The sequence below is a fragment of the Rutidosis leptorrhynchoides genome, chromosome 8, assembly GCF_046630445.1.
Source record: "Rutidosis leptorrhynchoides isolate AG116_Rl617_1_P2 chromosome 8, CSIRO_AGI_Rlap_v1, whole genome shotgun sequence".
NCBI classification, from domain to species: Eukaryota; Viridiplantae; Streptophyta; class Magnoliopsida; order Asterales; family Asteraceae; genus Rutidosis; species Rutidosis leptorrhynchoides.
In genome coordinates, this window is record NC_092340.1 from 218,034,151 (window position 1) to 218,048,104 (window position 13,954).

At 33.5% G+C, this 13,954-nt stretch overlaps 1 protein-coding gene across 1 annotated transcript; it reads right to left on the reverse strand.

Annotated features, from left to right (window-relative positions):
- Window positions 1-8,072: 8,072 nt before the first annotated feature.
- On the reverse strand, window positions 8,073-13,676 carry LOC139862757 (protein argonaute 4A-like). Its single transcript, XM_071851383.1, has 21 exons — window positions 13,476-13,676; window positions 12,467-12,672; window positions 12,147-12,356; window positions 11,907-12,043; window positions 11,693-11,790; window positions 11,494-11,591; window positions 11,204-11,366; window positions 10,992-11,108; window positions 10,790-10,897; window positions 10,612-10,674; window positions 10,386-10,499; window positions 10,124-10,289; window positions 9,897-10,009; window positions 9,671-9,808; window positions 9,390-9,520; window positions 9,111-9,240; window positions 8,914-9,025; window positions 8,752-8,825; window positions 8,553-8,647; window positions 8,382-8,413; window positions 8,073-8,248 (listed from the first exon to the last, which is right to left on the reverse strand). Exons 1-21 carry the CDS (start codon window positions 13,674-13,676, stop codon window positions 8,073-8,075), a joined length of 2,682 nt encoding a protein of 893 aa, XP_071707484.1.
- Window positions 13,677-13,954: the final 278 nt, after the last annotated feature.

Consider the following 13,954-nt stretch of genomic DNA (forward strand, 5'->3'; position numbering starts at 1 on the left):
AAGTCTTAAGTAATCACCCTTAGTTACATAGACTAGACCACATAGACAATTGACTATACTTTCATTGTGAACCATTTTACACTTAATCTATTGGAGTAGGTTAGTTACTTGAATCCTAACTAGTGAGCACATAGCAAACATATTAATCAAGTTGACAAGTTTATGAGTATTAATCATATTAGCAAGTAGCAAGTAATACTCACATAGCAAGAGATAGTTATTCTAGAATCAATCATATAGATACTTGCACAACTTATAATTCAAGCTTTAACAAGTTTAAGTGCAATATAACATATTGCTTGATTAATGTGTAAGCACACATTAATGTCCAACACATGCACAAGGGAAAAGCAATCTCTAGTTGGGACTTGGTGATCATCCTAAATGTATCTAAGTGTGTTTTAGAATTACAAATCATTACTAGTTAACCTTGAGAGCATTGTTCCTCATTTAGCATTAATTAATCACTAAGTCATTTCTAATAGCAATTATTATTCTAGTGACATTGGCTTAAGTGTGTTGGTACTTGATGATCATACTAAGAGTATCTAGATAAGAATTAAGATCACAAGTTGTTGATTAATACTTATGTGTTATTCCTAATCTTGGTTAATTTGTCATTAAAGTGTCATTAGGCGTAATTAATCACAATTAGTGTTTTTATGACCAAAACTCAATTGAGTATGGAGAAGGCATCTATTCTAAGCATGTTGAGAAAGGTTTCATGAATTATAGTTGTCGGGAACTAGTCAAACTTTATTTGGTCGAAAATGGTAACAGAGAAAACTGCGGTCGCACTGCGGTTGACCGTGGTGGTGACCGTGCAACTTGTTTTCACAAAACTGCGTTGCAATTCAGTATGGGGTTTCACGGTTGACTATGCGGTCGACCGTACCTCAACCGTGTGTTTAGCTGAACTTTTAATTTCATTCTTTAGCCTATGTTTGACTTGGTCGTTTGCAAGATAAAGTATGGATTAGTGACCTTGCGTGTTTTATGTTAAGATGTCAGCCATCACTTATGTATATGTGTGTGTCATCATCAAAACATATTCTTTGGTTAATCATCATACTTAAGTTTGTCGTTTAGTTCATTAACCAATATTCAACCAGCACGCCGTTTCGTAGGTAATTATGCATACAATACTATTAAACACTTACAAACAATATTGCAAAGCATTTAATGCATCAAAAAAATTATAAACTCATCAATCATGTTATTGAAGTCTTTCTAAGTCAACCTACATACCAAATTGAAGCTAGCGATGCTCGTAACACATTTAATACATGCACTTTAACATCTAACAATATTTAATCAACCAAAACTCAAGATCAAACTAGTCACTTTTCATGTTCAAGTTAGTTGCACAAAAATGTCAAGAACGAGCAAACAAATCACATATTCATGTTAGACTTGAGCCATAGACACTAATTAACACACTTTTAAGTTTAAAGATCAAGAACAAGAAATCTAGAGTTTTTGAAAAGCTCACCCCAAGTAATGAAATTGGTACCAAAATTAAGGTCTTGATTAGTAGATCACAAATATGTAGTTTATTTTGATGTTAGCTTGCTAGATTCGAAATGGATGATAAATCTCTGATGTGTGAGTTGAGAGAAAAAGTGAAAGTATCAAAAAGGTGGAAGATGAAATGAATGGTGGAGGAGAGGGTTTGACTAGTTGACCTAGTCACTAGTTTGACCCTTTGACAACTTTAGTCCCTCGAGTTTAAAAGCGGGTGCGTGAATTAACCGTACGATAAATTTAAAAAACGCAAATTAACGGGTGATGTTATAATTTAATAACGGACTTTAAAATAAATAAACGGAAAGTAAACGGAAAAAGACGGGTCATTACATAACGTAGCTTTATATATTTACAGAAGGGAAAATGGCTCATGTGTTAAGCGCCGTTATTGGTGTTGCCGTCTTTATTGTTTTTTAAAATCTGTCCGGTTCGAACGTAGTTAGTTTCGTTTTGTTGATAAAATTATTTCGAGTCTGATGGTGATAGCGAAAAAATATAACTCACGGCGAGCAGGAAGAAATATGGGCTGTCGTTGTTTTTAGCGTTTTTTAAAAAATGTCCGTTTCAAACGTACTTTTTATCGTTTTGTTCATAAAATTATTTCGAGTATGACGCTCATGTCGAAAAAATTTAACTCGCTGCGAGCGGAAAGATACGGGTTGTCGTTGTGTTTAACGTTTTTTGAGAAGTGTCCGTTTCGGGTATAGTTAGTCCCGTTGGGTTCGTAAGATTTTTTCGAGTTGAACGGTGGTCTCGAAAAAATTTAACTCGCATCGAGCGAAAAGATAGGGCCCGTTAAAAATTCGGGTATAATTAGTTTCTTTTATTTTAATAAAATTATCTATTTACATTTTTACCCCTGAAAAGGTGTAAACTTGAAGGATCGTTGTGTAAATATAGCCGAAGATGAGGGACCGTTTGTAATGTGAACGGAAACTCAAAACGACAATTTGATATAACTGAAACGACGTAATTGGCCACCAGTTTTACTATATAAGTATAAGTATAAAATATAAAATATAATAATTACTATTACGTTACGATCATTGTGCCTTTTTGACGTTTATACTCGTGGTATTCACTTGTCAGATTAGTCAATGTTATTAATGTTCGTTTAATAATACTGTTAATTTTTAACGTGTCATGTACATGAAAGTGATTTTGATATATTATCTCTCTTTTTATCATTCAAGTCATCATCCCCTTAAGTTCATGTCAAAACTAAAATCAAATTTAAATTCAAAAATAGATTTTACAAACAATTGGAAGTAAATTCTCCCAAGTACTAATTTGTGTGTGATTAAAAAGCTTCAGCGTTTGAGTTGTAAATTCTTCTGGGACTGGTCAGGGGAAACGCAATAAAATTTTATGGATCAAACAAGATAACATGTATTTATCATATGAGGATGAGGGTCTTGATATCATGTTTCTTAAAAGTAAGAATTTGGCCCTTCTTTGCAAATGGTGGTAGAGGTTCAATAAGGAATATAATTCATTTTGGGCAAAAGCATTCGTGGCCGGGGGGTGACATTTTGGGTTAGGCTCCTATTGTTCCTACAATTTATTCTAGAACTTAGTGCTTGCATCTCCTTCTTTGTATAGTATGTTCGTATGTTTGGGCAATTGAACGTCGTGTTGTTAGCTGAAGCACACAATTTGAGTATCTCAACAGCTACAGCCAAAGAGAAATCTTTGTTCACTTATTCATCTTAAATTCCAGGCAGGATTTAAAACCCATGGAAATTTGATTCTACCATTTTCATGGCGTCTATTATTATTTTTATTTTAGTTTTTATTTTTATTTTTTTTTAAACTTTTTCCTACTTAAGGGCCGGAGGTCCTCTCGGAAGCAATATCTTTATCCGTCGAATAAAAAGAGGGATGGCTTTCTCTACTCTTGAGAGTGTTTCACTCTGGGTGGAGAAATGACTTGTCTTTATTCTCGAATAGGAGAAGGATTGTCTACATATCACCTCCCCCATACACCACTCATGTGGTATTGGGTTTTGTTGTTGTTGTTGTTGTTTAGCTAGTTAGAGAATGCTTGGTACATGTCATGATATTAATGCTCTAGGTGTTGTTTTCAACTTCATTCAATAAAGAAATTGGTGATGATGCATCTACACTGTTTTGGAAAGATCATTGGGGCATAGCTGGATTCTCAAGGATAGGTACAGAGGAGTGCTTTGAAAGAAAACACGGACGCAATAGTTAAAGACCACATCTTATGGAACGGTATCGAATGGAAAGACACTTGGAGTTGGCTTCAATGTCCTTCTGGTAGATCTAATGATTAACTTGTCAGTTGCTTGTTATACCCGATTGCTCCTCCTAGTAAGTCTATTGATTGCTAGATTTAGACCCAATCAGATACGAAAGATGTTTCCCCAAAACTCCCACTTAATTACTAGATCACAAGCTGTTTGTCGGCTAGAGTACACCATGTTACTACAGTTCGCAACAAACTGGTTCCATCTGTGGCTGAGTTGTTTATTTGACGAGCTTGAAATAGAAGGCTTCCGATACATATTGAACTTGACAGACGGGGGTGAATGTAGATTACGTGAGATGTCTTCTTTGTGATGACGACTTAGAACTAGTGGATCACTCCTTATTTTCTTGCAAACACTCAAGATATGTTTAGACTTGTGTTTATATTTGGTGGGGAATTGATCTACCTCAAGGCTTGTCAATAGAAGAGGCTTTCCAAGGTAAAAATCATCTCAATCTTCTGACATGCGGCATTCATATTTCATATTTTTCATATTTTGCAAGTGGTTGAATGGGTCATGAGATATCTAATATAGAAAAATCATAGCAACGAGATTTTCAAGAACTTGTGTTGGAATGATCCGGTGACACTCAATGAAATATAGTTCTTAAGCTTTGAATGGATTTTGCGTCGTTACAAAAAAAAAGCATATCGATTGGTTTTGTTGGCTGTCGAACCTAATAAAACCTAACGGACAAAGCCCTTAATCAAATTAACCGACCGAGTCCATTTATATAATCTGGCGAAATCTATATACATATTCTCAGTTTCAATTAGTTTAACAGGGAACTGAATTTGGATCTGCGCTGACTTCTCATCGTTCTAGATTTTGGTTATCCTCTATTCACCTGTAGGTCTTGATGTTTGATGTATTTTCCGTCTAATTAGTTCATGATCTTGGCGAAGGTATATGTTGGTTGTGGGTTTCTTGTTCTTAGCATATTATCACCTTCATGTCTCTGTTTAATTATGTTATATTATCCTGACCCTCCGTCAGTGACTCCTAACATGTTGCTCAAAAAATAAATTAATAATATCTTAAGATTAATTTCTAAAAAAAAGAAAAGAAAATTCTTCAATTAAATGATAAATAAATGAAAACCCATGACCCAAAGTTATTAAGAACTACGCATCACTACTTGCGTTAACAGAGCAGTGATACCCCGGGGTATCCAGATTTCATGGGATTGAGAGTTCGAATCCAGGGGAAGTGATCTTCGTATTGTGTTTTATGGACAGTTAATTTGAGGTTTCTCCAGATTTTGCCTTCTGAGCAGTTAATCTAGAGTTTTCTCCTGACACGCGGTCCAGATATGATCGGGTGGGTGATTTCTGGACCAACCCTAACACGTTAAAAAGGTTTACGCATCACACGGGTGGTCAAGATTACTAATAATCCGTATTAACTAATCAGGAGGTGCTTGGTTGGAGGTTTTAGAAGGTTAGGAATGATTATGATAGTTATTGAAGATGCTTGGTTGAGAATAAAGTAATTAATTATTATAGAGTACTAATTATTATAGAGTATGGAGTAATGAAACATTAGGTATATTTGACAAAACTAGCTTGTAGCTGGTAGCTTTTAGCTTGTAGCTGATAGCTTTTAGCTTTTTAGATATATTTTGGTGTTTGGTAGAGGAATTGAATCTATTAAATAAAAAGTGAAATGACAAAAAGATAGAAGCTAAAAGTTAAACGCTACTTCTAGTAGCTTCTAGCTTTTAGCTTTTTCCCTCTGTCTAAAAGCTTTAAACTCCTTTAACAAAATGGAGTTTTTATAATTAAATATGAGTTTTTTTTTTTTTCATAAAAGCTAAAACTTAAAAGCTCATAAAAGCTACGCGTCAAACATAACCATTAGCCACTAATTTGAGGGTTCATTTCATTATAGATTTCTATAGTAACTGCCATTTTTAATTATATGTTATCACTAGAAAAATTTATTCGTATTAATCTTCTAATGAGATTTCAATCATTGTAATTTATCTTTACTTAGTTTTATTTTTCTACATTTTTTTCGCTAAGTTGCCTTGGAAATAAAACAAAACCATTTACCAACGATGCATAATCTTTTTATGAACTGATCGTAGAAGTCATGATTAAATTTGATGTCTATATTAAATTTATGAAAAACATTTCTTACTAATTTAGATTCTGATATTAAAAATAAAAATTAATAATTCTTTAAAAAACATAAAAATATAAACAAAATTGATTTTTTTCTTCTTCTTCCAAGATTACTACTCTGTATGTATAAGAAACAAATTAACTAAGCACAACCAAAGATAATGATTATATACATTTCATTCCTTAGTTCCCTTTGACATTTCTTTTCCCATCTCTTTGTTTGAACGAAGCATACCGTGTTATATTCGGGACAACTTTATACAATTTCACTTCTATGAGTCTATGACGTATATGATGTAATCAATATGCATCAATGCCGATGCACGTATCCTTTGTGTCAAACAGTATAAAATTGGCGTATTAGTTATCCAAGAAACGAAGTTAATAACGTTGGATCTTTTTATTGCTAAGTCTTTTTGAAAAACACCACGTTTAGAATGGGGGAAGGTGGATGAAACTAGAATGGGGAAGGTGGATGAAATTAAAAGATAAAAGGAAGAAACGAATAAAAAGACGAAAATAACCTCTTGTGCCAAACATGTGATCATTTTTTAACAGAAATATTTAACGTACGTTAGTTTCAGGGTCAATCGTTAAACGAGTTGATGAATGGAGGTCAACGAAGTCAAAGGAAAAGATAAAGGTCAGCTATGTTGTTGGATAAAAAACTTAAGAACCAACGGCGCAATTTTGTTTGATTATAAAGAAAAAAGAGCTTAAAGGATCACCTTGACGTATCACTTAACAAAAAACATAACAAACCATATATCGAATTTAATAATATTACAACTCATACAACAAATGTCATTTTTCACCAAGTGTCACAAGCTTTTTAATTCATTTGAATTATTCACATATCATTATCTTACAAGTTACAGTTTTATGATATTCTTTTAAGTTTTTTATTTTGTACAACAACAATATTCAATTCCACTAATTAGGAGTTTTTTATTTTATATTGTCTTGATTAAATTATAAAAAATTACAATATCATTAAAATAACAATTATTTAGAATTATCTATATACTAAATTACTAAAAGTGATTGGAGGATCTCGTTTTAAGGTTTGACATACATACAGCCACTATCGTTTGGTAGGTTGGGTATCTATTCACAGAACTTCATAACCATTAACCAAAGATATGCAACATGTAATTTTCCTTTTTTTTTAATGACGGGTATTTTTCGTATTCTCCCCTAACGAAGCGGGGCCAAGTGGTGACCCGAAAATCCGAAATGGACATTGTTGATGAAAAGTGAATTATGGGAGGATCTTGTTTAGAAGTTGAAACGGGGCCACCATACAGTTTTAGGTTTTATTAATCAATGGAAAAAAAAAAAAAAAAACAATGAATGACTCAAATCCTGGTGGAAAACCCGGTCCGGAATGTTGTCCCGAAGTGCACTCTCAATGCTACTCTCAATGCTCTAAGCAAACTAGGTATGTCAATCAGCTATTACCTAACCTGTATGAAAACTTTACTCTTAAACATATAGAGTATAACTAAAACCACTACGCATCACATTAGCAACCAACAATAGTAACAAAATCATGACAAATTGCAGACCAATAATAATAATTTGATTTAACCTAAATGTCTAAATTAACATTGACACTGGCTCAGACTAACCATCAAGGTAAGGTTTTTCTGACTGTGAAAACATATAGTAAAACACACTAAGAAATCATGCTAAAACCCCTTTTAATAATCCACTTAAGGGAGAATTAAATCACTTATAAAAATTTTGTACCCAGAAAGTTATATTAGTTAGTTCAACTCTAAAACCTCTGTTGTAAAACATCAGTCAATATTCCAGTTGTTAAACGCCAAATAATACATGGCTCACAGTGAAATAACAAATACACAACATTAAACATATGTTTACCTAAAACTGGTTTAATTCCAAATCACATAAGATAGGATATAAACTTGAAACAAACTTCCATAAACCAAGTCATGTAATATATAGAAATATTCCAACCGTGCATCATAATATCCCAACAGCCATCAGGCACAACGTTTTAAAGTTAAGGTTCAAAACATAATAACGAAAAAGATAGAGTTGATATCATGTTCAAACAAACATCCTTCCAGAAACACAGGTCACAAGTATCAAAAACTAACCATGGTTGCCTTCAAAATGTTCAACAGAAGAACATAGAACTAGAAACCCTGTCATGGAGCTTGGGCAGTTGGGTGAACCCGGCAGCACTAGAACCAGCCCCACCACTATGGCTAGATGCAGCATCAGACATGTCATCAAACTTCACAAACTGTGACATCTGTGCAGCAGCCAAATGGGCATAACAAATCGGAGCAACTGCATAATTGGAATCGATCATTTATTAAGACTATTATTCATGATATTCAATTATTCACAAACAAAATCGAAAAGCTTATGTTTTTAATTAGAACCTAATACTATAAAAATAGTGGCAATGTAGCATACTTACCAACTGATATGGCAGTAGTACTCCTCTGGTACCTGCATAATCCAGAATCCCGTAAATCAGTTGCTAATTAAGTACTTAACACTTAGTTTATCATCAATATAACTCTTAATTCATAACTATAACTATAACTATATTAATTAATACGGAGTATTAATTAGTCAATTTACTTACACATAGGACAGTGAGTGAACAAGCTCTTGCAGGTCATCAGGAGAGAAGCCAATCTGATCAAGCAGAACGTGGTAATGTGTAGGCCGAGTAGTCCCCTAAATAACAAAATGTAGTCTAACTCAGCAACCCTTTTTTTTTTTCATTAATCATGAACGTATGTATGCATAACTTATAAATGATGATTTTTCCTAAAACTCACAATTGGTCCATTTTGAGCACACAAGTAGAAGTCATTGTTCTTTGGATTACAAACTTTGTTGTCAATGATTGTACCTGAAAAACAAGATATATAGAAAATTTTAGTTTTCAATACTTGAAAATCACTACATTTTTGAATTTTATAGAATCATATATGATATACCTGGTGGAACGTTCGCATCAGAGTTGGGCTGGAAAAACTTAGTGTGGTGAGTTTTTTGAGCCACAATGATCATGAACTTTGGGTCCCACGTATCATCCAAATACTTGCAAGCCTACATTAACAATATCTACCTACTTTAAATTGATGTTATCAAATCAATAAGACTTTACAACCCGATAATTAACTTATCATCAAACCTGCATTATCTGTTCAAACTCAATATTTAGCACCTGACTGAATTGAGACTCACTAACACCATCTCGAAAAATGATAATATGCTGAGGTTTTAGCCTTGGAGTACTCAGATAAAAGTCTTCCAATAATTCCCTGAAATTACCACATCAAAGGGTATTATTGTCTATTCACATAAATCCCCTGTATAACAATGGAAACTTCTTGTAAAATTACTATTTCCAGTTTTTTTTTTTTTTTTTTTTTTTTTTTTTTTTTTTTATATTACACACACACACACCCACCTGATCATCCCTTCATCTTTATCAGCAGACACGGGCTGGAATAAGCCATCGATCATTTCAACGCGTGCAGACTGAGCACGCACAGATGCCCTATAGCGAGAAATCAAAGGCCATTGGCGAGAACTCACAACCTACATAAGTACACATTGTCAATATAGGTTTAATATCAAATTACATTACATTACATACTATATATATATATATATATATATATATATATATATATATATATATATATACATAATTGGCAATGAATAAAGAATCAAATTGAATAAACGTACAGCAGCGATTGAAGGAACGTCAGAGCGTCCAGGTGAACCGTGGGACACATCCATTCCGAATATCACAGTTGGAATCTTTGACACAAGTGGTATTAAATTCGATTGCTCAACTGCTAGAAGAGAATTTATACCACCCATCTAAAATTTAAACAAAAAAGACTCAGATTTATATCTCAAAAATATTATACAAAAGAAACTAATAATGGGATCAAGTTGAAATGAATACCTTTGAGTTTATCTTGAGCAGCAAGTTTGTGACGTACTGGTCATTGATCCTAGTTGGAGCAACGCACTGTGTCACGATCCCAAATTCTGCTAAGCACTTACGCTTCCATGGGCCTAACCAATATAAACACATTTTGAATTACTATTATGTTTTTTTTTTTTTTTTTTTTTTTTTTTTTTTTTATTGTTTTTTCAGGTAAGAAAGATGATGAAAGAATGCAAAAGAACCATATATGTCAGAATTCTTTCGTTCGGGAAGGATGCATAAAAGAAACGAAGGTGGTCCCGGAAGTTGTTCTTTGATAGCTCCGAACATCATGTCCACACGAACAGGAGCAGGGTTGCGCCTAGCCTGATGATTTTCTTCAATTACCGTATACGGTTCACTAACATTCTGCAAAAGTATCATCCAAAAACTTTAATATTTACTATTCTATGTAATGTTTAATACGTAATGCTAAAAGTGCAATGTGTGAGTGAAGGAACTCACCATTCCTTTAGCTTGAGTGGCCCTAAGTAGATTTCTGATAAGGCCATTGATGTCACAACGTGCAGAAAAGTTGACAACAGCCCAACAGTTAATCTTTGAAGGATCTACAAGTGTCTGCATCCATCCATCCAGAATAACAAACGGTTATAACTCTACTTATAACCAACACTCAATGTCTTATTATCTAATATATTAAAAAAACTAAATAAGTATAATTAATTGCTACCTTGTTGTTGAAGTTCCAACGTCCACCTCGAGGAAACAAGTCTCCTCCACTCCCAAACTTCAACTGCAAACAATACAAAGTATGTAACAATTTCTATTGACAAACATTTTATACAGAAAAAAAAAAAAAAAAAAAAAAAAAAAGGAGTATATGTGAACCACAGTTTTTTAGTTTTTACCTTGGGTGGCTCCAAAACACGACCCTCCAGCTGATTGAACGTAGTGCTAATTGTAATACCAGTGGATTTAATCAGAGGATCACTATTATAGTCACTTCGGTTTAGTGCCTGCAAACACGAAAAACATACCATTGTTTAATATTCGTCTCTTTTATTTATTTTATTTCATCATTATTTAAGTATGTTAATAAAGCTTAGTTACATCAGTCAAGGCTCTCATCCTATCCTGAGGCTTTTGCCTTGATTTCTCAACAAGTGAAGCTCTTTGAAGATTGGACAGTGATTTGGTGTACCGTTGTAGAGATATCAATTCACACAGCTGTAACAAAATGAAAAAAAAAAATATAGAAATATGTAAACAAGACTTTGAATGAACAGTAGTTTAAAAAAAAAAATAGTGAATTTATTTAAAACCTCAAGTGGGATGTAAACTGGGCGCTTAGGTTTTCCGACATCTAGGCATGGAAAATGTTGAGATTCCCCAAGTATGTAACCACGAAACTTGGCATAGTACTCAAACACAGTTATCTCAATCGGCTCACTTGGGCTCCCACCACCTCTCTGTTTCATTGTAAACCTACAAAATGCAAATGCAAATTTCTGGTTTCGATATATGCCAATCATATTAACCACTACTTTATTTACTTTAATAAATAAGAAGAAGACTTGTAACATGATAAAGCAAACTAACAAATAAGACTTACTTCTGTTCTCTGCACGATTTTTCACTCAGCCCGATGATTTTATGCTCGATAGTTGATGGAGAGGTCTTGATACGAAGGTTCTTCAGCATGCGTTTGGCCTATTATTATTAACCAAAACAAGAAGAAGAAAAAAAAAAAAAATCAGAAAGATTTCCATTTTAAATTCAATCCGAAAACCTGAACCAAACTAATTTCTTACCTTCACCCAGTCGATATCCCTGATGTTTCTCACATTCTGATTCTCTAAAAGAAAATCAACAACTTTGCCCGGCCTCACAATCATCGTTGTCGATACATCTGCAAAATAAACATAAAATAAAAACTTCATTAGAATTAGAATCAAAAGTATCAGCAGTTAATAGTATAACAATTTTAAGGATTGAATATATAGTGGAGTCTTAATTTAGTCTTACCCATGTTCAAACTCAATCCACCTTGAGTTGCCCGGAAACTCGAATGAAACCCTCTGCAGCCGACAACTCCACCTCCAATGCTAATCGAGAGTTTGGGATCATTATGAAAAAAACACTGTCGAACCAGCAGACAGCCTCTGTAAATATAAAAAACAAAATTATTAGATTTATTTATTAATAAGAAGAAGGAAATACTTCAGGTTTAAAATGATTGTTAAGAATTTATTTATTTAAACTTACTGCTTAGCAGCATGTTGCCTGAGAAGCACGTCCAAAACCCTCACCGCCTCGTGAAACTGCTCTGACTCATGACCACGAAGCGCATCGAAGATGGCTTGAATTGGTATTTTAGTCGCATAGCTTATCTTAACTGTGTATGATTTTGACTGAGGTGGACGCCTTGATCTCTTCGTGCTTTCTCCTTCACTTGGGCTGCCTCCACGAATAATTCTACACAACAAAATAATCATCATCTTAATTAAATCCATCAATCAATCAAAAGATTCTTAATTAGATGAATCTAAATTTAACAAAAACATTAAACAAATAACAATGTCTACCTGTTTGATGAGGAGTTCTCCAATACAACAGGGAACTCGAATTTAGTACCAGGCAAAGGGCCCACAGTAAACATAGTCTTCTCGCCATCATACGCGAAACCTTTCCCATCCAGATCAGAACCGTATAACTTTTGGACCTCATCAAGTACCCCTCTGCCCACACCTTTGGCCTCGACTGGATTCCCGTCTTCATAACTCAATGCAACCTAAAACAGCATACATACAATAACAGAACCTTCGATTTCAGAGATTCAACACAACATCTGTTCTAGCTACTATGCGGATTCTGTTTATCTAACAAGTTTTTATCATGATATACATACATTTTTACAACTACATCCTACAAAAAACTACTGATTAATAACACATTTCACTCTAACAACTCAAAAGTGGATATTTTATAAGAAGAAAAAACACCATAAAGCACATGTCATAAATGTCAAATTGCATATCAAATTATACACTACCTCTTTGCATATTAATATCTAAAAACAAATTTCATAAAAAACTAAGCCTTGCAGCATAATGACATTATACACTAATGTAAACACATTTGAACCTAAGAAAAGTCAAAAGTGGACTTTTTATGAGATAAGATAGCTTAAAACAATGTCATCAATGTTTACAAATGCATACTAAATTAATCACTACTTATAGTAGTAACTTGCATATTAATATCCACTAACACATTTCCATATAAAACTAATCCTTACACAAAATGAGCATTATTTATTACTGTATTCATTAATTAATAACACATTTGACACTCAGAAGACAAAACTTGACTTTTTAAAAGAAAAGATAGCTTAAAAAATTCATACAGCACATGTCATAAATGTTCACAATCACATATCAAACTATACACTACCTATAAAAGTAACTAGCATATCAATATCCACCAACACATTTCCATATATACAAAACTAAGACTTACACAAAATGAGCATATATATAAAAACATTATTCAGTAATGAAGTTCAGTAATAAGTAGAGTAATTGAGATATATACGCTGTATTGATAGAAATTGTCGCTTGTACTGCTCAGCTTTACGTTGAAATGGTTAGTCACTATTGATATCTTCTGGCCTTTGGACCCGAACCCACGTCTAGCCATTGGGACACGGTTAGGTACTGGTGCTTTTGCACGGACGAAATTTAGCGGAATCTCAGGTGGAGGCGGTGGCAACGCTTCTGTCTTTAAATCAGTCATTTTCGAATTTCTGTACAAGTGGAAACAGCCATGTTATAATATACTTAACCTGTAAGATAATATATTTTTATTTATAAAAATAATTACATTGATCTAAATATGATATACTAACTAGTACCACACTGTTATGATGATGAAACAGTAAAAGTAAACATAATTCTTTTAGCTAAGAACACATAAATAGTATATTGTGTCACAGTAAACAACATGTAATACTTGCAGCAGGATAGTTACTATGATTACTAAAAATACTTGACACCTTTGCTAAAAATGTCCAA